The sequence below is a fragment of the Alternaria metachromatica genome, assembly GCF_023757995.1.
Source record: "Alternaria metachromatica strain BMP 0045 chromosome Unknown scaffold_30, whole genome shotgun sequence".
NCBI classification, from domain to species: domain Eukaryota; kingdom Fungi; phylum Ascomycota; class Dothideomycetes; order Pleosporales; family Pleosporaceae; genus Alternaria; species Alternaria metachromatica.
The window spans coordinates 258,191-285,941 of record NW_026055521.1 but is presented as its reverse complement, the minus strand read 5'-3'; the positions used below and the strand labels follow the sequence as shown (position 1 = coordinate 285,941).

Below are 27,751 nucleotides of genomic sequence, written 5' to 3'. Positions count from 1 at the left end.
GGAGAAAGTGAAGATTGGGAAGGTGATACAATTCACGACCTCAAGGGTCAAATGTCCACAAGTTCATGGGTGACAAAGCATGGGTGCAGTTGCAACCCGACGAAGACTGCAACGGTGGTACGTGTGGGGTAAAGGCAGCCCGAGGTGCCAGGTGGATAAGCGAGGCTCCAAGCTTCCAGACTACGCCTCGCTAAACGTGCGCCAAGTTTCTGCAGCTTCAGCCCACGACCACGGAGCTCTCCAACCTTCTCTCACCCCTCACTCCTCCACCAACCACTTGCACCCTTCCCAACCACTTTCCCGCCTTCTTTTCTTGTTCATTGAGCTTCAATTCCTTCGATACCCGTTTTGATACCCACGTTACACAGCCATGTCCGAGTTCATCGGGTTAGTCGCAGCTCTCCAATTCGAGCTGGAGCTCCAGCTGACGTCGGACGCGTAGATCTCGCATTTCTCTCATCTCCAAGAGTGACATCCGGTGAGTCCTCCATCGCGTGAATGCATTGCGCGACGCGACTAACAGCCCCCAGCTATGTCGGTACCCTCGTCGAGATCAACTCAGAAGCCTCCACAGTCTCATTAGACAATGTGCGCTCCTTTGGCACAGAGGGCCGCAAGGGCGGCAAAGACGAATACCCACCGTCAGACGTCGTGTACGAGCAAATTGTTTTCCGAGGCAGCGATGTGAAGGATCTGCGCATCGAAGAGCCTGTCAAGGAGAAGGCTCAGCCTGCCATGCCGCAGGACCCAGCCATCATCGGAGTAAGTCCACACAACCACCCTTTCTTTTCTTTTTCGATGATGTAAAATTTTCGGATGTAAATCATTTAAACCACCGAGAGCGCAAAACCGTGTGGATATTTTCCGTTGCCTTCCTTCTGAGATCCCTATACCCAACCTGCTTCTTCTACATACTTCACGAAGCCAAAGCTGACGCGACGCATGCGCCACAGGTACAACAACCCCAGTCGCGGCAAGATGGCAGTCCACAAGATATCGCCGGTCGTCAACAACCACCGCCGAACTTTCCTCAGCCAGGTCAATTCCCGCCTGGCGGATACCCTCCGTTCGGTGGTCCTGGCGGCCCCGGTGGTGCATATGGAAACCGATTCGGTCCTCCAGGTGGTTTCCCTGGTGGTCCAGGTCCTTTCCCAGGGGGTCCACCAGGCGCGTTTGGCATGCCGCCGCCTCCATTCGGAGCGCCTCCTGGCTGGTTCCCTCCTGGTCACGGCTTCCAGCAGCCACCTGGGCCCTTCTCGCCTAACATGCCCATTGGCCCTCCCGGCCTGAACCAGAACCAACCTCCACAAGGCCCACGGGGTCCTCAGGGTCCTCAAGCAGGCAAGGATGAGAAGCCAGGTCAGGTCCAGCAACCGAAGGTAGCAGAGGCAGACGGCGCATCATCCAAGCCACAACCCAAGAACGGCGCGAAGGCATCACCAGCAGCAGCAGGCAAGCAGGCTCCCCCGCCACCAGTCGACTCGAAGCCAGATGTATCGGCTGCGTTGGCACCACCCCACCCCCAGAACGGCCAACCACCCGCGAAGGGTGCGCCAAGCGGACCCAAGGGTGGTCGAATCATTCCCGCTGTACCGATCCCAAGCCCAAGGGCGACGAAGGCGGCGCCTCAAGCACAGCAAGGTACCGGTCCCTCTACCGCTCCTGCACAAATGCCCACCGCTGCCCAGCAACAAAACGCTACTCAGTTAGCAACTGCTGCTGTTGCCGAGGCTATGGCCAAGCTCAACCTCCAAAACAAGGGTCAGGCACCAGGTCAACCGCAGGGTCAACCGCCTGTCTCAGACCCGATGAACAACTTGGCACAGCAGGTGCAGGGCATGCGCGAACAGCAAAGCCGCCAGCACCAGCCTCGCCAACGAGGAACAGGAGAGTTCCGTGGTCGGGGCGGAAGAGGAGGACGAGGTGGTGCTCATCCTCAACACCCCAAGATGGAAGTGCCCACAACCGACTTCGACTTTGAGTCGTCCAACGCAAAGTTCAACAAGCAGGACTTGGTCAAGGAAGCCATCGCGTCTGGATCCCCGATGGGCGATGCCCCGGCAGTCCCTGCTGGCGAGGCTTCCGCGGAGAAGGAAGAGGTCGTCATCCCTGGTGGATCCATGTACGACAAGAGTTCCTTCTTCGACAACATCTCGAGCGAGCTAAAGGACAGAGAAGAGGCGGCCACCCGTGGTCAAGAGTTCAGGAGCCAGGAGCGCCAGAAGAACATGGAGACCTTTGGCCAGGGCAGTGTTGACGGCTACCGGGGTGGTCGAGGACGTGGCCGTGGACGCGGACGCGGTCGGGGCTTCGGCTACCGCGGCCGTGGCGCACCCAGAGGTCGCGGCGGCGCTGAGTTTGGTGCCCAGCCTGCCGCTTAGTGGGCGGGAGGACCTGCCAATCCAAACTCATACCTCAGTCTCGAAGGCGTCGCGCTTTATTAGCATTTCCTTCCATCCATCTCTGCAGTCTTGTGCATACCTTCCAGCACGGCGAGCGTCTTTTGTGTCTTTTCATCCCCCCAAAGCCCTATGGGCACGACTCTCTTGCTTTTTTCTGGGGTGGCATCTTATTTGATTTGCTCCGCTTTGTATTTGTATCTCTCCACGGTAGCGATGGGAAGCGGGAGTCAAAAGCTGGGAATACTTGGGGGTGTGGTATACAGGACAGGGCCTGAAGGCATACGTGCTATGACATGCAATGAAGATTATGAAGACTCACATTTGGTGTTTCGGTGTTTGTGCTATTTGACGTTGAGGGTTTACCCTGTTGCCCTGACCTGGTATAGTGCGAAAGGTACTACAATCGCTCAACATGTTTTTCTCATTTCTAATTTACTATACACAACAGTTCTGACACCCACCGGTATTCGCCCCGCCCATGAAACCGCCAAATGAATATATACCGTGAATAACAACCAATCCCTCCCGCCTCCCTGCACTTCCTCATTCCTCAGCGCCTATCCCAACCTCTTAATAGCATCTTTCTCCGCCTTATTGCTCTTAGCCCAGGCCTTCATCCTCACCGCCTTGTCCACCTTGTCTTGCGCCTTCTTATCCTTGTCCTTCTTCTTATCGTCATCCTTCTTCTTCTTGTCATCGTCCTTCCTCTTCTCATTAGCCAGGTTGATGCAGCGTCGGCATACATTGTTACCCTGCCTGTTCACTTCGGGGGGGTTGCGACAAGGGCCCGCTGTTGCTGCGGCTGCACAGGGTTCGTGCCAGTGTCTTTCCTGCAGAGATAGAGGTACGAAGTCAGTATATGTCTCACATGCACTTCGTACGGTCAGAACTCACCTTCATGTAGGGCCTGTGCAATGGGCCGCATAATTTGCAGAGGGGACAGATTTCTAGGACCATTTGGCACATGTTTGGGGGGTGGGGTGGGGGGCTGGTTGGGGATGTGGTTGTGGTTGTGGTTGTGGTCGTGGTTGTGTTGGGTTTCAGTCCTGCTGAACTCTGGTGTGAGGTATTGGAGATACCTGAGGATGTGTTTGACTTGTAAGTGGTAAATATACTATAGAAGTATCTATCAAAGGCTCTTGTGATGTAGTGTTTATGCAGACAAACTCTGGGGACAATTATAGCAGATATATATACACACGAGGACTTCTTGATTGTCCTTCACCTGGGCACTTGTGAGCTGATTCAAGTCTATAGTTGTAACAAGAACGCGAATGAGAAAGAAAGTAGTAGACAGGACAATGATGATGTGCTGTTATGCTCACTGTGGTGGCCCTGTGTCACGAAGCGCGAAGGCGACGGGAGGTTGTGCAGCATTGTGATGTAAGTTACCACAAACTTCAGATGTACATGGCAGAACGATGAATGTGGTGTACATGGATCTGTGCACGCTCTTATACAGATTAAGAGTGTAAGTATTTGCTAGCGTTATGGAAGATGCAGTGCTGTTGGAAATGCCCACACCTACCGAGAACCCGGATTCCTTAATGCAAGTTCACTGTATACCAATCGAGCTTAGCAGTTGCATCGAATATGCGCGAGGCATACTTTTGGCACAATGTACACCATACTCGCTCTTGACACCCAAAGTACCACGCAAGGTCATTGCAATCCGATCATCACGAGATCAGCCAGAACACAAGAATACTTGCCCTTGAATCGCGTGTGCTTTGTTTCTCGAAGGGTATTCCCAGGTCCTCTGTCATCCAGTGTTTCTGTGAAGATCCACAATTAACTATCTGCCCAGCCACTCACGGCTCGCGCAACTCATATAGAAGGTGATTGCTCTGGTGTAGGCTGCTGGTGACGTATGAGTTCTACTCGGAGTACCGTGGACCCACAGTACCTAGTAAGATTGTAAACCAGGGTCCAGCCATTCATTCGAGTGTGAGTGGCGCCTTCCACTTCTGTCACTAGCCTACTTGAGTAGCACTTCGAGTAACTGCCTTTGCAGAGCTTCCGACATATCATCTTCGCAACCCCCACAAAGACTCTGTCGTCAGTCACCGCCGCTGGTATCTCAGTAAAGCAACATCCTGCAGCACTTCCACGCCATGGACACCGACATGACATCCCCAGCTCCTGCAGCCAACTCTGACACCACGCTCATCGATCATTTTACTTCGAAACCTCGATGCGCTGACAAATATACTTACGCGACATCAATTCACATCAAGTCCAAAGCCCAAGCCACAGACTTTGCGCGCACCATCTCCACCCAGCCTCCCGATCGCACCCTCGTCCTCTGGATCAACAGCAGCGTTAGCGGTGGCCTGCGCAACGAACCCTGCGCTGTCGCAATCGGCTACAACTCACCTGTAACCTCCGTCTGGACCGCCCAAGTCACCGTCGCACACTACACCAACGCAAACGAGGCCATCCTACTATCCATCGGCGAAGCGCTCCGCGTCGCCGCATCTCCCACGATAACCGAGCACATCGACCGCGTGCTCGTCTTCTCAGATGTGCAACGTATCCTGAAGAGTATGAGGATGGGCCATCCGTTCGGGTTGGTGAGGGATAGATGGCTTGTAGACGATATACCGCGTCTCACCAAGCAACTAGCTGAGAAGAGCGTGGAAGTAGAGTTTCACTGGTTGCCTCCTCTCTCCAGGATAGAACCTCAGCAACGCGTGCGAGGCGCCTCGCAGCGGTTCAAGAAGCTTGCTTTAGCTGAGTACCCGCCGGAGTTACTCGATCGGAGCGTTGGTTTCCCGCCGGTGAGACTGGACGGAGGACTCGTCACGGGGGGTGCGGGAGAAGACTTTATGCGTGGATGGCTGTCTGCTGCGTTCAAGGATGTAAAGGTTTTGCCGCGAAGAGAGTTGAGCCGTGACCTTAGGGTTCAGGCCAGGCAGGCTATCAACCAGAGGAGGAAGGAGAGGAAGGAGAAGGCGAAAGCGAGGAGGATAAAAGATAAGGCAGAAAGGGAGATAAGGAAGATTGAGAGGGAGATGAGGAAGTTGGCGCGTAAGAACGGAATGAAAGTGGAGGAGCAGGAAGTGCTGGGTTTGGCAAATGACGGTGAGATGAAAATGGAGGGGCAGGAAGTCCTGGTTTTGTCGTATGACAGTGAGATGAAGATTGAGGAGCAGGAGATACTTGGTTTGGCGTATGGCAGTGAGATGAAAGCGGAGGGGCGGGAAGTGCTGGGCTTGGCAGATGAGCGCGTGGCGACTACATACGAGCATTTGGACAACTTTGAAGAGCAGGAGAGGCAATGTATGCTCGTGGAGGGGCTTGAAAATCTGGATTTGGTTTGATGGTACAGTGGTTTGAGGAGCTTCTTGTTTCATGTGTGTGGTCAGTTTAGACTAGCTATCAAGTTCATTCCGGTCGCTTATTGCTCCCGTCGACTATACCCCCTGCAAGTATCGCTAATATTTTGACAGCATTCTGAACTTTTTGCATACCTTGAACCTGCGTGGTTGTGTGCCAACGACGTCTGTCCTTGGCCGCTTACCTGGTGGCGCGATCGCAGAATTCAACATCCGCCATGTGTACCGGAACGGCTACAACGTGCTCTCCGCGTATACTCCAGACTGATCCACGTGAGTAGAAGTATCGCGGCCATCGGTGGCCATCATCGTCGAAGCTAGGCCGCTCCATGCCGTCCAAACCGTCCGGTGAGACGACCAAGGTTCTGAGTTTGGATCTATGTTAGGCGAGCTCTTGTGTTAACAATACTTCTCTTTTTAAGAAGACCTAATTATATAAGTATATATAAATTTTAGAAGTTATAAGTTACTTATTATAATAAGTTATTAAGTATACTATAAAATAAAAGTAATAGTTCTAAAGTATAACTTTATATATATAATAACTATATAAGTTAAAAGTAAAGTATATAAAGTAACTACTTTAGTATTATTATTACTTATATAATATATATCAAATTGTTTAACGTGCCGGCGCAGCGTTTAGTGTCGGATTCGAGCTGCTTGCGTCTTTAACGTATCTTTAGGTTCCTGAGAGTAGTAACTTGCAGGATAGGAGGAGCGCGCTTTTGCTAAGAGAGATTTCAGCATACGTGTCCCGACCATAGAGCTTTGGGATACATCGCTCTGTTAGTGACGAGCGCGTGTAATTGGATTGTAATCCCCTCATAGGGTCCCCTTATGAGGTATTTGGTATTGTAATCCCCTCGCGGGGTGTTGGGACGGCTGCCTCGCAGGCCCAAAAGATTTAGAAGCTTTGACCGCCTTGGAGGCGGCAGCGCTGAGGCCCTAAGCCTCGGCTCGCTTGACGCTGCACCTCTGAGAGTGGGCAAAAGATTTGGTTATACGTTCTTTGGAGTACTGGCAACGGTCCTTGCCTCTTTAGGATTAGTAGCTCTTCGAGCTACGAGTGTTACCACTTAAGATTTGGATTTCTGCTTAATAATATACTTTTTACTTTTTATAAAGTATAAGTTAAAATATAAGTTAGTATTTAAGCTATTTTAAATAGTAAAAATAAGTATAGAACTTTATACTAGAGTAAATAAAATATATTATAGAATATATAATTATACAGGTAATAATAGCTATAGGTAAGATACAAGAGTATGTTAGGCGAGGTAGCGAAAGACTTCCTTCGCGAATTTTTGCATTATCACCTGCGAGGTGTGAACATAATCTTCCGTGAGAGTGACACGGTCCTGGAAACTTGGATTTGGCACTATCCCACAATCGATGTAGGGAACTGTGAGTATGCGCAGTGATTTGAGACTTCGGTGTCTCGCGATACAGTCCTGATTCTTTGGTGAGCAACCATTCTCTGCCCAAGGGTGAATACATACCAGATAAGACGTCAGTTCACCGTGTTCTTCACCAGCTTGCGCAGGCAACTTGAACTTGGCAGCTAGGTACTGTACAGGGCCAAGACTGACCGGACAGAGGTTCAATGCCAGCTTTTCTAACTGAGGCGCCTGAGCGAGTATTTTAGCAAGGTCGGAGACGGTGTAGTGGGCCGGTGGTTGCAATTTGGATGAAGCCGCCAGAGTCAGCTGCCGCAAGGACTTGCTTTGTCCACTCAAACACGATACGTCGACCGCACGCCCCCTACCCACATCTAACCACACCTTCACCAGTGAGGGAGCGGAAGACACCAGGGCCTCAATTGCTCGTGTGTCCCTGTCTAGCGGTACCCCCTTACGTCTTAGTGATATCTCTAACTCTCTCAGCGCGGTGGCTTGCGGGACTGCTGCGACGAGAGCAGTGAGGAAGGCTTCGGTATTGCGGCATTGGGTGATATAGAGGATGCGAATATTAGAGAAGTTGATGCATTTAAAAAGAGATGCGGGGTATGGCCTGAATTCTAGCCATAGTAGGTGCAGGGTACGCAGCTGTGGAGTCGGGATAGCTGCCTCCTCAGTATACGGCCCTCCGAAAACATCGTGCTCATGCAAGTCGTCCAGAAGTGAGGCAGCCTTACTTGCGCCTTTGAGGCATAATGACCGTAGGTTTGGTGTGCTCTTGAGAAGGTAGGCACTATTCTCGTATGCGTGGGGATCCTGAACGGAGAGGGGAATTCGGAGCCTCCGGATGTTGCCGAGTATGGGTGTAATCCAAGAACCATGTGTTGCAAGACTCATATTGAGAACGGCGCCTTCATCGGGAATGATACTTCGAAGTCCAAGTACTTCGAGCGAATGCTGGTTTTGCAGAAGACTTAGCACGATAGACATCTTGATCCTGATGCCGATACTGATACCCGTAAGACAGTTCTTTGTGAGAGCGCCGATAATGAGTCTGACGACAAGTCCAAACTCGGAATTTGGGTCGAATTCCACATTTCCCTTCATTTCAGTATCGATGTCAATGAAGCGCACGTGGGCAATCACTCCGTTGTCTGCGCTCAGCAAAGAAGCCAGGTCTCCTGGTAAGGTAGTAGCAGCTCTCAACCTGAGAGTTTTCCAGAGCAGCGGGCCCATCACATCTCTGAATTCGCGGCTTACCAGGCAAACCGCTCTTCTGTGACGGTTTGGACGGATGTAAGCAAAGACGGCCGCCTTCATCTCAGTCGGGAGGTCCGAAAACGTAGCCATGACGCCAGGGCCGCCGGCGCGAGACGATAGAAGCGCCGAGTGTAGATGAATGGGTGGAGTGTAAATCGGTTCAGGTGAGCTTGCTCTTTCCAGTCGGGTGAGTGGGTCGTTTATAGAGACGCTAGTCCTGATTAGGCCGTGCCCTGAATATACTGCACCCTGGTGGTCTTCAGAGAGATTGCCGCTTCCACTTGCCATCTATCGCGTTGCTGCATACACTGTGTTATAATGTGATAAACGTATGCTACTCAAGACAATCTGGTCTTCTGATACGACTGTTCCATTTAGGCTTGGGTATCGCTTCGAAGCCTTCAGCAGGTACTAATAGTGCTGCATTCTTAAAAAGCGGGAAAACTATAGTGCGATTCCATCTCTTGGTTGTCGTTCACTTCATTCTATGGTACCGCGATGACGCAGAGCGAAACGAGCCACTCACGACTCCCGCAACACACACGAGATATTCTCACGGATGAGAGAAATCGCAAGTATGATATACTGGGCTCAACGGAAACACCGACATGGAGCTTTGCGCCCGCTGGATGTAGCTCTCTGCTTTCTTCTAAACCTACCGCAACCAGAACGTGCTCTCTGCCATTCTACAGGTGGAAGGAGATTGACGACATTATTGTGTGCGACACGGACAGGCTCGTAGTGAACGTGGATATTTATCGGGTTTTGGTTCTTGGGTGAATTCTCTGGCTACTCATGAGTGAAGACTAGTCCGCCCAGCCGACGATGTTAGAGGAGGGGATGGGAGGCGCGACTTTCGCTCCGTACTAGCCTTTATAGATACCTGACGGAACGTTGCCGCTGCAGCCACGATAAACTGTTCGTTCGTTTAATCCTCTCCATCCAGTCCTTCCATCCTAACTCGTTGATCAAGAGGAGGAATGAATAGAGTGCGCCTTTGATTCAGAATGCGGTGTAATCCTTCTAGCAGGTCATTAAGACGGTACTTTGGTATACGGTATAATTGCGATAGCTCTAATGTTGTTCGCGGGATTCGCTGGAGTGCTGCTGGTCTAGTGGATCACCGCAGTACCGTGGTCGTCGGTGGGGCTGATGATTCAGATCAAGAGGAGGCTGTCCAAAGAGAGACTACACAGAGTTTGTTGGAGATGCGATACTTCTCTCTTTCGTAGACTATCTCCTCGCGTCAGAGTCAGAGTCATATGAAATGCGGGAAGTGTGGTTGGCTCGTCTTTTCTGGGTCGCCTCTGGGACATCGCAGATGTGCAGAACGACATTTGGGGGAGGTCAGAGAGGATTATGATAAGAGTGAGAAGATCAAGGGCGACCGACCTTGGGACCCTTGCTCGATAGCGAATTATTTTCGTCCAGCTGCCAGTCCGATGTCTGGAGGGGGATAGGGTGTTGCCGTTATGGCCAAGCTCACGGTCGTCCTCAGAACTGCGGCAGGAGGCTTTGGCGCCGGCAATTTCTCCTTCACGAGGCCCCCGTTGGATAAAGCCGGCGAGCGATGGGGATACGTCCCACTAGGGGTAGAGGGTACTTGAGACGGATGAAAATCGAATACGAAGGAACGCTGTGTGGCAGTTCCCAGACAACGTAATGGGTAGAGAAGCTTGGTAGAAGTGGGAAAGTGGGTAGGAGTGGGAAAGCGGTTTGCTGTTGCCTTTAGGTGTTGTTCGATACATCAGCCCGCCACGGCAAGCGCCGACCTCGCCCCTTCGCTCAACAAGATATCCACCCATGCCTTCTCCACTTCTCAACGTTGGTCTCTACCGACTCAACCTCATCCTCGTATCTGCGCTACCTCGGGCCCATCGAACTGCTCGGTAGAGACGGCACAGCCTTATCGCATGGGCAGTCTGCGGGTCGCTTCGGCGACGAGCTTGGCCATAGAGTGCGCCTTTAACTCAGACTGCGGTCTGGTCCTGGGTCGGATTGGTCATTCATCGTAAGGGCGATACGTACGCCTACAACGTGTCGCGTGCTAACACCATGATTGTGTTTCGATCGCTTCCCAGTCTCAATTCCGTTCCACGGTACTGCAACAACCAACGCGCGACGAACCATTCACGTTCCCTGCAATCCATACATTTCTGACGAGATTGGTCAGTATTTCCAAATGATAACCGTCATGAGAGCAGGTAAGTTTGGGCTTTGGCTTCAGCTGATTTGCAGAAATCTCAACCAGAAACCCCATCCATTCCTCGCTTACGCTAGTATTTATATGCTGATTCGGAAATATTATAAGACGACTCACTTTCAACAGTACAACTCTAAACAGTTCACTCCGAATTTTCTCCAAACATTTCCACCAGCTTTCCATTCGAAAATGAAGTGGTCTATTATTCTATACCCCCTGGCTTTCTTGGCCACCTACATTCATGCCGCGCCAGTCGGCACCGAAGCGGCTGCTCCCAAGCCAGTAGCCGAGCGCTATATCGAGGACCAATGCAGCGGTACGTACTCCTCCCTTCATCATACCAACATAGATCCGCGCAAACGCTGACTTGGGCTTCATAGATTTCCAGCGCGCACAGATTCAAACGGCACAAGGCCAGTGCGTGAAACTAGCATTGCGCGCTGCCAAAGCCGCATATGAAGACTCCAGGTTCCCGGCCTACTTCCACTCGGATTCGTCAGACATCAGGGCGAAGGTTGCTTCCCGTTTCCACGCAATAGCAAAGGAATGCACCAAGCCACGCTTGGGTTACCACTGTTCTTGCGAACCCGACCAGTGTAAGCCCGGTGAAGTGGCATTCTATACAAGTGAGGACGACTTCGGCGTGACGTTCTGCCAATCCTTCTATGGCATGCCGCTAGTGAACCCGAAGCCGACAGGTCAAGGCGGGGACCGGGGCACCGTGATTCTACACGAGTTAACGCACAGTCCTGTGATATATCATCCTGGCACGCACGATTTGGAATATGGCTTCCATAACACGACGGAGCGAGTAAAGACGACCGAGGCGGCGCTGGACAATGCAGATTCTTTCGTGTTGTTCGCACAGGGTAAGCTCATGTACCCACACCGTATAGACTATGCTAACTATGCGGCTAGACGCTCTTTATAACTCCTACTCATTAAATGGGCAAGTAGTGGACTGTTTCCCTGATCCACATCTTTGTTATATCGTTCCTCTCGAAAAAAGAGAAGTATCGTCAACACAAGAGCTTGGCGTTCAGCTCACTGTTGCGGGTAACTCCGCCGTCAAGGTCGTAGTGACGAACAACGGCGATATGGCTTTGAACCTTCTCAGGAGAGCCAGTCTCTTCGATGAGAAGCTACCCGTGGAGCGCATCTCGATGTTCGCTAGCAACAGTTGTAAGTTCTACTTAGACCTACCAAATCCAACGCGACTGAAGACAAACTATTACTGACCTACATCTAGCTATCAAGGTTCCTTTCGAAGGCATCAGCAGGGTTCACCTTGATACCGACAACCTATCCACAGACGACTTCCTTGTTCTTGGAGCTGGAGACAAGAAAGAGTTGACGATTGAAGCTGCCTCTCTACACGATCTCAGCAACGGCGGAAGCTTCGATGTGATCGCAAACGGCATGCTGCAATACGCCAACACCAACTCGACCGAGCTTGTTGGCCATCTCGAATACAGCTCCAACAAGCTCAGCATCACTGTCAACGGTACCGAAGCGGCTACTCACAAGCCAGTAGCCGAACGTTGGGCCGATCCCTACTTTTGCCGACGTACGTACTCCTTTCCATCACAGACTCGCACAAACGCTGACGCAGGCTTCATAGCTTTCATGAATGATCAAATCGCCGAGGCACAAAAGAATTGTCAAAAGCTAGCATTGGGAGCTGCAGCTGCAGCTCGAGCCGGCCACCGCCATCTCGAAACCTTCTTCCACTCGCGAACACAAGCTACGAAAGATGCGGTTTCTGCCCGATACACCGCAATAGCGCAAGAATGCGCTAATCCTAGTGCAAGCTTGAATCTCTACTGTCATGACCGTATCGGCAATTGTAACGGTAATCTTGCATACTACGCCCGGCTTGGTCTCGGCATCACGTTCTGCGCTGATTACTGGGACCTGCCGGCAGTAGCGAAAGGGCAATGTTCAGCCAAGGATCAGGGCACTGTACTTCTGCACGAGATGACGCATTCTTCAGAGGTGTATAGCCCTGGTACCAAGGACTGGGCTTATGACTACTGGCCTTCTGTTAAGCTGTCTTCCAGGAAGGCACTGAACAACGCAGATTCGTTCAAGCTGTTTGCAAACCGTAAGCTCATGCCCTCACGACGTATACATTATACTAACTATACTGGCAGATGTTCGTTGGGGCTGCTAATCGCGGAGACTGCTGATGGTTTTGAGACTTCATGTGCGCAGCCGAGTCTTAAACACTGGCGTTGGAGAAGACGTAGACGCCCGCATCATGCAAGATTAGGATGTTTGTCTCGCCAGGACATATCGTTTTCGCGATGTCAGACTACGAGGGACGCCTGCTACTTGTCTCAGTGAATTGAAGGTGTTTACGACTCTTGTGGTTTATTCTAGTGTTCTTCGCGCTCGGGAGGGGTATCTAATAGAGTCAAATCTCATGATGGAGGATGATCGAGTGTATATCGTTGATGTTCTGCTGGATACGAATCAGATTTTCATTGCCAACACACTAGACACCAGCCTTCCACCTATAGATACCTAATCCTATTATTGTCTCAAACGCGCAAGATCTTAGTAACTTAGGCATCGCACCCTCGTACTTCTTGCTCCCCTTGCTTTGCTGGATTGATAGCCGCGTGCCGCCTTCTTATCTATCTCTCGACCGTTGCGAGCATGCGAGAAGCCTTGCCCTGGCTATGAACTACGAACAATGAACATGAGTGTCTAAGATGAAGGTCACTTCCCCAACATGTCCAGCCTGCAAGCGATGCATCCATAAAGAACCTCAGGCGTAACGCATACTTAAATTATTCCTACAACTATAATATCTCAAGCACTATCTGCCAATCCAACCCACTCTTCGTAGTCTCAGACAGACTGCTTCGAAGCCCATCTATTTCACATAAGATCGACTAAACACCGAGCATTCCGGCAGACCCGCAGCCGGCAGAGGAACAGCCGCGACTCTCGCTGCGCCCATTGCATCGATTGTACGACCGCGGGTATAGAAATACCGGGGCCATAGATGGCCGTTGGTATCTTTTCTTGGTCGGGCTTTGGGTAAGTACTCGGCGGAAAACCCGAACAATGTTATACCCGAGCCAAGCTTGTCGAGGAAACGGACGATGGCTGTAGCAAGCGACTGCATGGTGATAGCTGCGCTAGGCACGAGCTCATCTGTTATGCTAACTGGATTCTGGAAAGTAGGGTTTGGTGAAAGGCCGTAGTCAATATTCGGTAGCGAAATCATGCGCAAATTTCGGAGTGTTGGATGGCGCGCAATGCAAGCCTGTCGCTGGTTAACGAATTGTTCGATACGGATCCTGGGCTCGAGGACCTACCAAGAATGCTTCCAAGGCATTAGGTACATCATAAGAGCTCGGTATTGCGAGCGTGAAATCTGTGCCGAGAGATTGTGAACTGCCCATTTCGATTGGAGATATGTGTACAGCTAGTTGCTCTAGATACGGAGCAGATGACAAGATAAGAGACAGATCTTGTGCGGAATAGTATGTAGAACCTTCCGGATTAAAGCTCAGACCAAGCTCTCGTAATGTGCTACCATGTCGAACGATGTATGAGGTATTCACCGTTCTGGCCCGTCCTGTGCTTATCCAGAGGCGTTGAAGACTCGAACAGGACATTAGCACATCTTCAATTAGTCGAACGTCTTCATCTGGGGTGATCTCGAAGCCTCGCAATACGATCTCTAACCCGATCAGATTACAGATTTGAGAAAACTGGGCCGCAAGCGCTGCAAGAAATGGCCCTACGTGACCACAAGCGTCGATTGAGAGCGATCGAAGTCCAGAGAAATTGATGTATGCGAGTATAGTTTCGGGCCGAGGCAGCTTCAAATCGACTCGTAACTGCAAGTGTGTTAGCTGCAATGGCTGCACAACAACACCGTCTGCAAATGGTCCACCAAAAGCGTCGCATCCCTTCGAACTACCGAGAGAAGCTTCGTGGTAACTTCTAGTAAGTACTAGAGGTTCTTCGGGCATGATGCTGAGCTGACGAAGCTTCGGAGAGTTCCTTAGCAAGTATGCGCAGTTTTCGTGAGCGCAATCCACCGAGCCAACGTGTACCTGTAGCCTCCTCAATTCGCGCAGCGCAGCGGAAACCCAGGACGCATGCGTAGAAACTTGGAGATCGATCAATGGGTTCCGGTCTGATAATCCTGTAGGTATCTCGAGACGATCAAGTGTCCTCTGATCGCGGAGTAGGTTGAGCAAAAACCCAGGATCAAAATCCATTGACGTACAGAAAGAAAGTAGAGTGTCTCTCGGTAATGCAGTTACAATGAGTTGGATGGCAGACTCGAACTCCTGAGAGTGACATCGGAGCGAATCTCGTGGGCCGTGGTAAACTAAAATTCGACGGACGTGATGAAGTATACGGTTGTCCGGATCTAAAAGGGCCATTATCTTTGCGGTTGACATCGTCGTGGGTGTTAGGTCGAGCGAAAACCACAGTTGGGGCGCCATGATCTGTTTGCAATCGCGGCTCACAAGACAAACAGCTGCCTGTTCCTTTTTTAATCTGATGTAAGAGAAGATGCTTGTCTTCAATTCGTTGGGAAGACTCGGGAAGTTAGGTGCGCAGGCCATATTCGGTAGCAGTTGAGGATTTTCAACGTAGTCCGTCGCTGGTAGTGCTCAGTTGGGTGGGTAAAGTGGCAGGGAGGAGTTCGTGGTATTCCTAGGCAGAAGCAATCGGGGACCGTGCACCCAGCGTTCAGTTCCAAGTCAACTAGTAGTGAAAGGCTTTTGCGGAGCTATGACGTCCAGCAGCACACAAACTCTCGAGCCGTGACAGTATGCCGGGGCTGCTGAGTCAAAATAAGCTCCAGAAATACGGTACCCGTGCCAGCTCAGCACGAGTAGTGAAGACATCGTCACGGATGTGGCGACATGGGATGTAGAACAAATACCTAGTATCAAAAGATGATTCCATGCAGTCTGCCTGACCACGCACTTCGTAGTGAGTGTATAATGCGTAACCCTTACGCGGTATTGATACAGCATCGCGAATGGAAAGACCGACTGCGGGGCGTGGCGACATGTTCACTTGCTGCTACTGCGGGCGTGCGCGGGGTATTTCCCTGGTAACATTTCGGTTCTGGGCTTCGAGAACAAAGGTAGCAAGAAAACATTCTTCAATATCGCATGTCGTAGCATAACAAGCATGCCATAGTGGATGTGAAAGAGGTTGGAAAGTGCGACGCGTCCTGCGCAGGGAACGCGTCGCTAGCGGCCGAGGTTCGCCCACGACGTCATCAGCGCCTGCCGAAAGGGTCCGCTCTCTCGCAACTTCGCCGCTACCACTTCTATCACTAATGCGAGATCTTTGCACCGAATTTGTGTGAAGCTGAAGCGACCGACAAATACAAGTGCGTCACAAGCAAGCTATTTTCAGCTCCACCCATCACGAGAACTTTGAGGAACGGACATGAACATTGTATCGAGATCAGCTGCATCTGGAATCACTTTGAGACTGGTCGCACATCGTAATGTACGGCGATATGCATTCGCTGAGATTTTTGGCACTTGGCTGATGGAAGTAGTGAACGCTAGGTGAAGACTAGTAACCATGCCAGAAAGGAAACAACGAGGGAAGGCCTGCCTCATCCGTCCCATGCTCCCGATCTGCCGAGCGATATCCGTACAACCATAAGCGCTGATAGCCCATATCATCGGGAAGATCGAAAAGACGGGACGTACCAGCTGAAGTGACGACTAGTCTGCCCAGCCGATAAAGTTGGCAGATGGGATAGGAGGGGCGACTTGCGCTGCATACCGGCCTTTGTAGTTACCCGACGGAGCGTAGTTGCAGACTGTGTACTTGTTCATGGCTGAACCTATGCCGTTGACAGTCATGGCCCCACCACAGTCAAGAGACACGCATCCAACCTTGGTGGTGTCCTTCCACACCATCTGTGTAAGATGACCAACCTTCTCGAAGACCTCATGAGGTAGGTCACTCTTGCCGAACCAAGGTGTCATATGGGGAAGTTCGCCATGGTACCAAGTCTCCGATATGCCCGCCGTAACGTTGAACGCGTCGCCAGAAACAACAAACAAGTTTTGACCTTGGCCGGCGCCCTGTGGTGTGAAATGCTCGAAGTCGCACCTGCTAGCAGCAATGCGCGCATTTGCCTCGCAGGCGGAGTCCCAGGTCAGTGGAGCTGCATCGTGATTCGCACGAACGGCGTTGTGATGGAACAGTATAGCAGCTTGATAGTCGGGTCCAGAAGAGAGGTAGGCCTGGTCTTCGCCCGATGGATGCTTTTGAACTGGATCGGCAGGCTTGAGCGCTGGATTGTCGCTGGGCATGGGCGCTTGTGACATGACGGGAGTATCAAGAACCTTGGAAGTCGAGGGCTCAGGCTTAGGGGCAGGCTGGGGCTTCGGCTCTGGGGTTGGGATCGGCTCGGGGCTAGCGGTAGTGGATAGCGCCAAAGAGGTGGATGTCGGCGGAGTGTAGCCTCGAGTAACTGTGACAACAACCGTCTGTATGATCATCTTGGTCTCATAGACGACTCCTGGCTGCCTTGCATGGATGTGCGGATGAGCGAGGATACCAGCGGCCAGAGCTGAAGCGACAAGAATGAAGTGATGCATCTTGGAGTGACTGGAAGCGCTCAGGTACGTAGTAGTCTTGAGTAGTGTCGAAACGAGATCACCGTAAGGAGAGGATAGAAAGACTGCTTGCCATGTTAGATATGGTCCAGAATGAAGAGTACTGTGCCCACCTAGTTGCTAGCTTCCTGGGAGCTGTGAGGTGCCGAAGGGCGACTGATGCAACTGAGATAAAGAAGTGAGTGTAGTTGCACGAGATGTAAAGAGAGTGTATCCTGTCAGACAAGCTGCGCAAGGAGGAAATCGAGGGAGCGACAGATGAAGGAGTGTGGGGTGGTTGAATCAAGTCGTGGTGGAGGGGAGGGAGGAAGGAAGCGTTGATTGTTTATCAGTACCGGATTAGGCGAGAGTAGCTACGGTGAGGCAGGAGCGACTACCACAAGGTGAGAGACAACATGAGCGCACCTGGGAAGCCACTATCACTCTCATCGCGAGAAGACGAGGGCATTTGTAACAGAGGCGATGCCATTGATGGCAGTCGGATCCTGCTGGCCATTGCTCAGGTGGTTACAAGTGGGTGACTGTGCATAGTGGTGGTGAAGGTCATTGCTTGGCAGTACTAAGAGTCACTTCTGCTTTCGGATGGCATAACTGTCAACAGCGTCTCAGTAAGAAGTTGCAGCACCGAAGTCGAGACCCTTGCGTCCGTTACACCTTCGCTCATCTCATATCAAGTTAGGCAATTAATAGAGCCCTGGAGGCTCCAGTCAACTCCGATATACCTTTTGTACTCGACTACCTCCTTGTTCCACAGACTACTCACGTTTGTAGCCAGCACCAAGGCAGATGTGGCATCTTAGACCGCGTTACGGGTCGCAACTACTTCTCACCAGGTAATTCTACAGCTGGACACTGCAAACCACTCTCAAGCTCATTACGCAGGGATGATAGACCCACCTCGGGCGTGATGTGATCTTCTTGAACAGAACGGCCTACTTGCTTCAGGCGCAGATTCAGCATTTGTACCAGAGACATCATCTTGACCCTTTCTCACTTTGTTCTAAGGTTGCAACCAAGTCACGATTCTGTGTGACATCGCATCCCAGAACAGACATAATATGCGTGAGCCGACGTTGCTGTCCCCTTGTTATCTCCCCAGATGTGGCCATATCAGGCTACGAAGTTGTCTATGACAGATAATCTTTGTCTATCGCGCGTTGTTGATAAGCTTTCCGCAAGGAGCTTCGCTACCAAAGCCGAGCAGATGGAAGCTTCTAGAAATGGCGTACAACGCACGTCATGACACTGTAGCTTATGTTGGCGCGATGTATCCGTGTACCACCCTGCGAAATCGATGCAGGTCAGAAGGGATGCAGATTGCAGAGAACCGAATCTCCGCGCCGATCCCCAGCCACTCAGGGTTCTAGAGATTACGTCGTTGGCGGGATGCGGGGCAATTCGGCAGGGGCGCGGAGCTACTTCGCATGATTGATAACGTCCAGTAGCCTCGGAGCCGCGCGCCACCAGATTTCACTATAACTCTTTTTTTGCTGTATGCCTCCCGTGAGATTCAATTTTCGAGGCTCCTGTCGATCTGCCCGCACCCCCATCGCGACCGCGCCATCCCGCCGTATACCAGCTCCAGCTACTGCGACCCCACCTTCCACATCGCGAGCGCAACAGCGCGACTTCCGTACATCTATCCTCAGAATGGACGCGCATAGTTCTTCCGCTGGGTCCGCCACCGCAGGCGACGACTTGAAGCTCAAGAACCGCCTGAATGAGAGCCGCAGCCCCTATGTTCGGGGCCACATGAACAACCCGGTCGCATGGCAGATGTGGGGACCAGAGGCAATTGAGCTGGCGAAGAAGTCGAACAGGCTGATCTTCATCAGCATAGGCTATGCTGCATGTCATTGGTGTCACGTCATGGAGCGCGAGTCGTTCGAGAATGAAGAGGTCGCGAAGCTGCTGAACGAGAACTTCATACCCATAAAGATCGATCGCGAAGAGCGTCCGGATGTCGATCGCATATACATGAACTATGTTCAGGCAACAACAGGCTCGGGAGGATGGCCGCTGAACGCCTTCATCACACCAGATCTGGAACCGATCTTCGGCGGGACGTATTGGCCCGGTCCAGGGTCCACGATGGCGATGGGAGAGCACGTTGGCTTTGTTGGCATACTCAAGAAGATTCGCGATGTGTGGAGGGATCAGCGACAGAGGTGTCTGGACTCGGCGAAGGAAATCACAGCGCAACTGCGAGACTTTGCGGAGGACGGAAACATCAGCAGGAAAGATGGCGCAGCTCATGAAGGTCTTGACCTAGACCTTCTGGATGAAGCATTTGAGGTGAACCAGCAGCGTTTGGTATGAACCCAGTCACTAACTGGTCACAGCACTTCAAAAAGCGATACGATGCGAAGCACGCAGGCTTTGGCAGCGCACCCAAGTTCCCAACACCTTCGAACCTCCAATTCCTCCTTAAGCTATCCGAATACCCGAATGCGGTTAGAGAAGTGCTCGGAGCAAAGGACTGCACACATGCGAAAGACATGGTACTGGCGACACTAGACGCGATGAACAAGGGAGGCATACACGATCAAATCGGAAACGGCTTTGCGCGATACTCCGTCACGAAGGATTGGAGCCTACCGCATTTTGAGAAGATGCTGTACGACCAGACCCAACTTCTGCCCGTATATCTGGACGCGTATCTCATGACTAAGAGCCCTGAACATCTATCCGCGGTCCACGACATAGCAACATATCTTACCAGCCCGCCGATGCACGCTGAGAGTGGAGGCTTCTTCTCATCTGAGGATGCTGACTCATTATACCGGCCAAACGACCAGGAGAAGCGAGAGGGTGCCTTCTACGTATGGACACTGAAGGAGTTCCAGGATATACTAGGCGACCGAGACGCAGAGATTCTTGCGAGATACTACAATGTCAAGGATGAGGGCAATGTCGAGCCCGAACACGATGCGCATGATGAGCTGATCAACCAGAACGTACTAGCCATCACCGCGATACCAGCAGATCTGTCAAAACAGTTTGGTCTGTCAGAGGACGAGGTCAGCAAAATACTAAGCGAGGGCCGGCAAAAGCTACTCGAGCACCGCAACAAGGAGCGCCCACGGCCAGGTCTAGATGACAAGATCGTAGTATCCTGGAACGGTCTCGCCATCGGCGCCCTCGCACGAACATCCGCCGCCCTCTCATCACAAGATCCCACCCGCTCAAAACAGTACCTAGCCGCTGCCGAAAAAGCAGCCGCCTTCCTGCAAAAAGAGCTCTACGACCCCTCCACCAAAACCCTCATCCGCGTCTACCGCGAAGGCCGCGGCGACGCCCCTGGTTTCGCCGACGACTACGCCTACCTGATCTCCGGCCTAATCTCCCTCTACGAAGCCACCTTCAACGACAGCTACCTCCAATGGGCCGACGACCTCCAACAAACACAACTCAAAATGTTCTGGGACAAACAACACCTCGGCTTCTTCTCCACGCCCGAAAACCAACAGGACCTCATCATGCGGCTGAAAGACGGCATGGATAACGCGGAACCAGGAACAAACGGTGTGTCAGCGCAGAACCTGGACCGTCTGGGTGCGCTGCTGGAAGACGAGGAGTACACCAGAAAAGCACGGGATACGGCGTCTGCTTTTGAAGCGGAGATTATGCAACACCCCTTCCTTTTCCCGAGTATGATGGACGCAGTTGTTGTTGGTAAACTCGGCATCAGACATAGCGTTATCACGGGTGAGGGGCAAAGGGTGGATGAGTGGCTGCAGAGGTATCGGGAGAGGCCGGCTGGTCTTGGTACTGTTAGTAGAGTGGGAAAGGGCATGGGTGAGTGGCTATGTCAGCGGAACGCGCTTGTCAAGAGCATGGATAAGGGGAGCGAGGGTGTTATGGTATGTGAGGGTGGCGCGTGTAGAGATGCGCTGAGTATGGATATGGGGAGTGTCGGGGATGCGGTACCCAAAGTGTAGGGATGGCCTTGGAGGCGCGATATCATGACGGCATGATTGTACGGTATACATGATCAATGAACGTATGCAGACAACTGCGACTTATCTCAAAGAGCACACAGGGGGCTACGATGACAGTATTGTCTGAAATGCAGTCGGGAGTCACTATTCATGTTCTTGCTTCGCACATGTATTACTCCACCTCCCATGAGTAAATTATTAGGCAGGCGTGTAGTCTACATCAGTGCGAGAACCATAGTTTTACACCTATCCAAGGCAATGTAGACTTCTGGCTTGTTTGTAATATCAAACGTACAATAAACCCCTAAACAGGCGTGCAGCATACATAGGTCCAAAACCCAAAACTATAGAGTATCCCAAGGTAACGTAGCCTCCCTGCGTATTTCCACCAACCCGTACAAAGTCCGCATTCAGATCTCCTCTCGCGCCGGGTAGCGACTTCCCTCCATCCCCACACATCAGCAAAAAGCCCGGAACGCCGTCCCATCTTTTCACCACTACCCTTGCTACTAGACTTTGAATACTCTTTTGGACATAGTACTCTCACCAAAAACAAAAAGAGCAAAAAGAAACGGGCGAACCCGGAGGAATGGTCACTACGAGGGTCGAACTCGCGACCTTGGCGTTATTAGCACCACGCTCTAACCAACTGAGCTAAGCGACCGGTCTTTGTTGTTGTTCGATGGAGAGTTGACAAATTAGCCACAATCTATTGGTATCATCGTGGAGATGTAAAGCGAGCTGAGTGAGCATGGCCCTCAGTCCTACCCAGACGCGTGAGTGAGATGTTGTGGGGAGGGTCACACCTTCCAATGTGGTTTGGAGTCACAGGTGCGGGGCATGGCGGGGCACGAGTGGATAACGAGCAACGCCCACAGATGTAATGAAGTCGGACAATGTAGAATACATTCAGTAGTATTGGTATAGAAGTTTCCAGCTCGAAGCTGTACATTATGAATCGGCCGTCATATCGCATACTTTTGGTACATAGAGAAGACATCCGCTAAATCCAAGCTACCTATGCAATCACCTGCACCCAGTCGGCAAACCGTGCTTTCGTGTAATAGGTTGTACATGTGTACTTCCTTCCATATTCGTCCGTCGAAATGAAATTGCTTTTACGCATTCTGCTGCTGAGGCTGCATTTGCTGGTGTTGTTGCATCTGCGCTTGTTGTTGCTGCTGCTGCTGCTGTTGCTGTTGCGCAGGTGCGGCTAGCGACACGGCTGCGAGGGTATCAATTGTCTGTGACAAAGGAGTGTTAGTTCTACTTGCTGCAGCTGCTGCGGCATTGGCCTGCTTCTTCTTGTTCTTCTTCTTACTCGTAGTAGGAGCATTACTCGCAGACACCTTGCTGGTCATCTCGCCACCGCCAGCATCCGCGTCAGGCCAGTCGAACGTCCACCCTCCGCCGGCAGTGAACGGAACCTTCTTGATGAATTGCGATACATCCGCCTGCCTCCTTAATGCCTCCAGGTAACCTGCTACCTCTCGGAGCACGTCCCCTTGCATTTGCTCTGGAGTAGCGCAAAACTCGGGAATCTCTAGGAGGTTGTGCGGCTGCGCACTCGCCTTGAGCGAAGAGTCGTCAATCAGCACCGTGTTGTGCTGGCCGAAGCGACTGCCGGCCTCATAATCCGGATGGAAAGACTGGATCTGACTTCGACTCCACACTAGCTTCAGGTTCTTGTATACCTGCACGTTCTGCTGATAGTTTGTCGGCGATAGTCCAAAACTGTCGCGGGCCCATTGAGCGACGAGCTTCGACCGGAGATCGTTGTCCAATGCTTGGCTGACTAGAGACTTCACGTTGTCTGGCCTCGCGCTAGACCACACCATGACCTTGAAGTTCTCGAAAAGGTAGCGCAGGAAAGGCTTCAGGTATGGGCGCTCGATCATAGTCTTGGCGTTCTTATTGGGGCGGAAGAGCACCGTGCCGTTGAGATCCAGGATAACCAGCATTTGGCCCGGTGTCTCGTTGGTGGTAGGCTCCGCAGCGGCCTGGTCCAGATACTCTTGCGTAGGCTGCGGCGCAGGGAGCATAATCTTTTCGTCACCATAGCGTCCCTTCTTTTCGCCGGCCGCTTTGGGTGCCTTCGGTGCTTTGGGAGTACTGTGAAGTTTGTTAATCCTAGAGCACTTGGCTTCAAATGAAGCGATGCGGTGGAGGGTACCATACTCTTTCTGCTTAGCTTGCCCGTTGACAGTAAGCCCAGACTTTGACTTCTTGCCTGGAGGAGTTGGTGCCCTGTTCTGAGTATTAGCGGTGCGGCTCTTTGACTTTAGACCCTTCAACAAGGCATCGAAAGCATACTGTATGTCCTCGTTCCTTGCTCCGTGCGGGAAGTTTGCCTGCTGTTGCATCATGTGGTAGGGCGGGCGGTTCGGGTACATCTGGTGTTGCTGGTGAGGCATAGGCGGGGGCCCACCGTGATGCGCCTGATGTCCGTATGGCTGCTGGCCAAATGGCGGCCCACCAAACGGCGGCTGGCCATGAGGCGGCATGTGTGGAGGCGGGCGCCCCGCAAAGGCCTCTGGACCTAGCGGGAAAGGAGGCGGCGGCGGTGGGTGATGCGGGTGGCCGTTCTGCACCATCCAGTGGTGGTATGCCATGGCTTGCTGGTGAATTGCGAAGTCATGGTGCTGGTTGCTGAACATGTGCGGGGGCTGCTGGGGCGGCGGCGGAGGCGGCGCAAAGTTCTGGTTGAAGAAGCCATTCGGCGGCCCGTATGGTCCTGGTGGTGGTCCCTGGAATTGAGGAGGGGGTGGTGGTGGTGGAAGCTGGTTCTCGAAGGCGCCAAAGTTCTGCTCGCGACGGTCAAAGCCGCCCGGGCGGAAGGGCATCGCATTCGGGTTCCATGACTCGTTCATGCTGGCGCTTGCGGAGGCAGAGAGCGGGCGCCCGTGGGGAGTGCTGTCTCGACCTGTCTTGGTCTTGAAGTTGTCGGTGTTAGTGGAGGAAGTTGCGACTGGAGCGCAGTGGGGGATGCTGTACCGAGCTGATGCGACTGCGGCCATGGAGCACGTGCGATAGCGACAGACGCTCGGCGGGACGGGAGAGGTGAGCGGTGATAAGCCTGGTGAGGTGAAGACGGAGAGCACGCAGCATGAAGCCCAACGGTGGAAGGCGCACTCGAAATTTGGGCGCAGTTGCCTGTCTGTCGGCCCTGTCGGCGAATCAAACCCCCGGCAGGTGGGGTCCACAAAAATGTTGGAGACCGCGGCGAAGAAGAACGCGACAGGAACCCATACCGACGCACCTTCAACAAGCGCTTTCACGGCGACATCCTCAAATTCAGGCTTTACCATGGTGCTCGCGAGCAAGTTGGATCGCACTTTGCGCGCAGCCGAAGACAGTTCGGACGCCGAGAGCTACTACGAGGTCACCGACCGATCCTCTTCTGCGTCTGTAATCGAGGCAGATGAGGGCGGTAACGTAATCAGTTCAGATGGCGAGGAAGATGGGGAATCAGGAGACGAGGACATGGTAAGCCTCCAAGACTTCTACTCTGCCAGCGCATGCCGCTAACATCACCAAGTCAGACGCCTCCGACGATGACCAAGTAAAAGCGCAAATGAGCAAAGTCTCTTTTGGAGCATTAGCCAAAGCCCAGGACGCCATTTCAAAACAGCAACCCGCCGACCGGAAGCGCAAACGAGGCGACGACACATCGAAATCACAAGAGGATAAGCTGGAAGCATTGAGGGAGCGGTTACGGCAGATCAAGGCTGAAAAGCTTGCGAATGGTGCACAGCCCAGCAAGAAAGCGAAGACGGACAAGAAGAGCAAAGGCAAGAGCGAGAGCAAACGAGACACTCAGGAAGCCGACGAGGATGGAGACTCCGACTCCGACGCAGCTCCAAAAGCGCGCTCGAGCAAACACGCACCCGCTGTCCAGTCAAGCAAGCGTGCGGTGTCACGTAAGCGGAACGTAGTCGATGTGAAGAAGCCAGTCTTCCGTGACCCCCGCTTCGACAACGCCTCAGGACCCCAGCCCGATGAATTCGTGGTCAAAAAGCGTTACGATTTCCTTAACGACTACCGAAAATCTGAGATCTCTGAACTACGTCAGACTATAAAGAAGACGAAGAATCCAGTCGAGCAGGAGCAGCTGAAGAAGAAGCTACTCTCTATGGAGTCGCAACAAAAGGCCCGCGAGAACAAGGAGAAGCTACAGGAGGTGACACGGGAGCACAAGAAGAAGGAGAAGGAGCTTGTCAAGGAGGGCAAACAGCCTTTCTTCTTGAAGAAGTGTAAGCCCACTTAATTCCCCCGTCCCAACATGCACGTACTAACATTGTATTCCAGCCGAGCAAAAGAAGATTGCATTAGTCGACCGCTTCCAGAACATGAAATCGAAGCAGCGCGAAAAGGTCATCGAACGCCGTCGCAAGAAGGTCACGGCGAAAGAACGGAAGAACATGCCCGACGAGCGCCGTACTGCTCAATAGCCTATACAGGCATACTACCAATACTTTCAACCTTCGTCGCCCGCAATCAAAGATACCCCTTCTCCAACTGTTCTACAAACTTCTCTATCGTCGTCTTCATATTCATTGTCCTTGAAAATGCCCTTTCATCATGTGACGAGTAATTGATGAGTCCACGATTCGATTATCGTAAGATGCGGCGTCAACTATCGCGTTGCCCGTCGTCAAGCACAGACAGGGGGACGAGATCTATGGCGGCCTAGACGAAGCTTTCCCCAGATCTGCACTAGCCAGGTACACCTCAAGCCTCACACCAACCAATTCCATCGCGACGCATTGTCCATTCGATACGCCACGAAGTCCCTGCGTGGCTTTTGTAGATGTACTAGATTGTTTTGGGTTATCTGATTTAGCATTACCGCCTCTTCATTATGAAGAGACCTATTCGAGTCAAGTTTCTATCCAGAACTTGGCATTTCAGCAAGGAGCTTACACCTTCGTGGATTTAGATCGAAAGCCATTTCGCTTCCGTGGTCGATTTTCAGCTGGTATAGATGAAAGCAAAGCGCCTTCGGAACGTCCGAACGACTTCGTCTGGCCCTGTATCAGCTCAGCCATGTCTAACGCCACGAAAATGGCTCCGTGGGCGCATGTTCTTGCGATTTGTATATATGTTGGCGTATTCTCTTGTCCGAATCTCTACTCAAGTCATTCATTTCACCAGTGGCAGGTACAGACGTCCACAATCGGCCCAGAATCGGAATCTTGATCAAAATGCGCAACTCCATTACCTCCCTCCTTCTCTCTTTGGCCATTGCCAGCTCAGCCCAGGAAGAGATTCCCGGACTCACTGACATCAAAGATTCGGAGTGTCAACTCATTTTGCCTCTTGTCGATGAGCTACGAGCGGTGCCGACAGCGGCGGAATTCTGTTCGTCGCTCCTGGCCATTCCTATCGTTACCGTCACTTCGAGCGCAATAAGCACATCAACTGTCATTTCAACTACAGACACCCTTGATACGACCACACTCACAGAATCTTTCACAAACACCGACGAGACTACAGTCACGGGTACTACGACCTTGACAGCCAATGCAGTCTCAGTAACCATCACCACGTAAGTCACTTCGCACGGATGCCGCATCTACACACTCTAACACCCCTAGGACTACCGAAGTACAGCTATGCCCAGCGACAGCAATGATAGTGACGGTGACAGCCGAAGCACCCGTCAAACGCGATTACGTGCAGACGCTCAATTCCAGCAGCACATCATGCACTCAAAGCAAGAAGCCCTCGACTACTGCGACTCCTTCATCGACATCCACGAAATGCTCGAGCACAGCGACCTACCCGGTCGTGAAGCCCTCTAGTATTGTAGAGGTCCTATCGTCGCAATCGCTGAGTACAGAGCAAGCATCGCATCTGGCCTACTCAACTGCATCGCAGGCGTCGTACGCGTACTCGAGCGTAATGGAGCCGGCTTACTCGACTCTTTCGAGCATTGTAGAGTCATCCGTCGCAGCGATTTCAAGCACTATGGAAATATCCTCCACAATCACCCTCAGCTCTGTCGAGGCTTCTTCCACGGCACCTTCCAGCGCCACGGTGTCATCATCCATCGAACCTTCCAGTACCCCAGAGTCCTCTTCCATCGTACCTTCCAGCATCATCGAACCATTATCCACACCCGAACCCATCCTCCCAACCCCAACACTCTGCCCAACCGCCCCAGAAGGTCTCCAGCAATACGAATGCGCGCAAATCACCAAAGCCTGCGAATGTCTCTCCCTCGCAACTCCCACTGTCACTGTCGTCGTCAGCAGCACCGCCACAGAAACTAGCATCTCGACTTCCACTGCCTTCACCGAAACCGTCGTCACTGTGACCACCACAGCGACCCAGGAAATCGCTGCAACGGAAACGACGACTCCGACTATGACGGTTGTTGCAATGGCCACCACTACAGCAGGACCAGACTTCCAAACCGATCCTAACAACTGCGGCGCATGCGGTAATGTATGCGCAAGCGGTGGTTGCGCCCGCGGGTTGTGCACGAACCCCAGCTGTGCGCCTTCGTCTTGCTCCAAATACGTCTACTGCGGTTCAGGATGTATATGCGGTTCCGTCGCTGGTGGCGGCGGTCT

The 27,751-nt window shown here is 52.2% G+C and overlaps 9 protein-coding genes and 1 non-coding gene across 10 annotated transcripts; 6 read left to right on the top strand and 4 right to left on the bottom strand.

Moving 5' to 3' along the window:
- Positions 1-370: 370 nt before the first annotated feature.
- On the top strand, positions 371-2,381 carry J4E83_009170 (uncharacterized protein; the record flags this gene model as incomplete). Its single annotated transcript, XM_049336060.1, has 4 exons — positions 371-387; positions 443-478; positions 531-762; positions 954-2,381. The coding sequence occupies 4 exons, from the start codon at positions 371-373 to the stop codon at positions 2,379-2,381; spliced, it is 1,713 nt and encodes a 570-aa protein (XP_049184876.1).
- A 578-nt stretch (positions 2,382-2,959) lies between these two features.
- On the bottom strand, positions 2,960-3,302 carry J4E83_009169 (uncharacterized protein; the record flags this gene model as incomplete). Its single annotated transcript, XM_049336059.1, has 2 exons — positions 2,960-3,232; positions 3,297-3,302. 2 exons carry the CDS (start codon positions 3,300-3,302, stop codon positions 2,960-2,962), a joined length of 279 nt encoding a protein of 92 aa, XP_049184875.1.
- A 1,214-nt stretch (positions 3,303-4,516) lies between these two features.
- J4E83_009168 (uncharacterized protein) lies at positions 4,517-5,725 on the top strand (the record flags this gene model as incomplete). Its single annotated transcript, XM_049336058.1, has 1 exon — positions 4,517-5,725. The coding sequence occupies one exon, from the start codon at positions 4,517-4,519 to the stop codon at positions 5,723-5,725; it is 1,209 nt and encodes a 402-aa protein (XP_049184874.1).
- A 5,067-nt stretch (positions 5,726-10,792) lies between these two features.
- J4E83_009167 (uncharacterized protein) lies at positions 10,793-12,776 on the top strand (the record flags this gene model as incomplete). The annotated part of the gene is made up of 6 exons (XM_049336057.1): positions 10,793-10,919; positions 10,984-11,472; positions 11,522-11,785; positions 11,853-12,170; positions 12,216-12,707; positions 12,757-12,776. The coding sequence occupies 6 exons, from the start codon at positions 10,793-10,795 to the stop codon at positions 12,774-12,776; spliced, it is 1,710 nt and encodes a 569-aa protein (XP_049184873.1).
- A 3,553-nt stretch (positions 12,777-16,329) lies between these two features.
- J4E83_009166 (uncharacterized protein) lies at positions 16,330-17,701 on the bottom strand (the record flags this gene model as incomplete). The annotated part of the gene is made up of 2 exons (XM_049336056.1): positions 16,330-17,297; positions 17,638-17,701. The coding sequence occupies 2 exons, from the start codon at positions 17,699-17,701 to the stop codon at positions 16,330-16,332; spliced, it is 1,032 nt and encodes a 343-aa protein (XP_049184872.1).
- A 1,181-nt stretch (positions 17,702-18,882) lies between these two features.
- J4E83_009165 (uncharacterized protein) lies at positions 18,883-21,173 on the top strand (the record flags this gene model as incomplete). The annotated part of the gene is made up of 2 exons (XM_049336055.1): positions 18,883-19,527; positions 19,575-21,173. 2 exons carry the CDS (start codon positions 18,883-18,885, stop codon positions 21,171-21,173), a joined length of 2,244 nt encoding a protein of 747 aa, XP_049184871.1.
- A 590-nt stretch (positions 21,174-21,763) lies between these two features.
- J4E83_009164 lies at positions 21,764-21,837 on the bottom strand. The gene has a single exon. It is a non-coding gene; the product is annotated as a tRNA-Ile (tRNA).
- A 454-nt stretch (positions 21,838-22,291) lies between these two features.
- On the bottom strand, positions 22,292-24,043 carry J4E83_009163 (uncharacterized protein; the record flags this gene model as incomplete). The annotated part of the gene is made up of 1 exon (XM_049336054.1): positions 22,292-24,043. The coding sequence occupies one exon, from the start codon at positions 24,041-24,043 to the stop codon at positions 22,292-22,294; it is 1,752 nt and encodes a 583-aa protein (XP_049184870.1).
- A 337-nt stretch (positions 24,044-24,380) lies between these two features.
- On the top strand, positions 24,381-25,624 carry RRP36 (rRNA biogenesis protein rrp36; the record flags this gene model as incomplete). The annotated part of the gene is made up of 3 exons (XM_049336053.1): positions 24,381-24,659; positions 24,712-25,426; positions 25,482-25,624. The coding sequence occupies 3 exons, from the start codon at positions 24,381-24,383 to the stop codon at positions 25,622-25,624; spliced, it is 1,137 nt and encodes a 378-aa protein (XP_049184869.1).
- Positions 25,625-26,377: 753 nt separating this feature from the next.
- Positions 26,378-26,977, top strand: J4E83_009161 (uncharacterized protein; the record flags this gene model as incomplete). The annotated part of the gene is made up of 2 exons (XM_049336052.1): positions 26,378-26,566; positions 26,771-26,977. 2 exons carry the CDS (start codon positions 26,378-26,380, stop codon positions 26,975-26,977), a joined length of 396 nt encoding a protein of 131 aa, XP_049184868.1.
- Between the last annotated feature and the right edge of the window lie 774 nt (positions 26,978-27,751).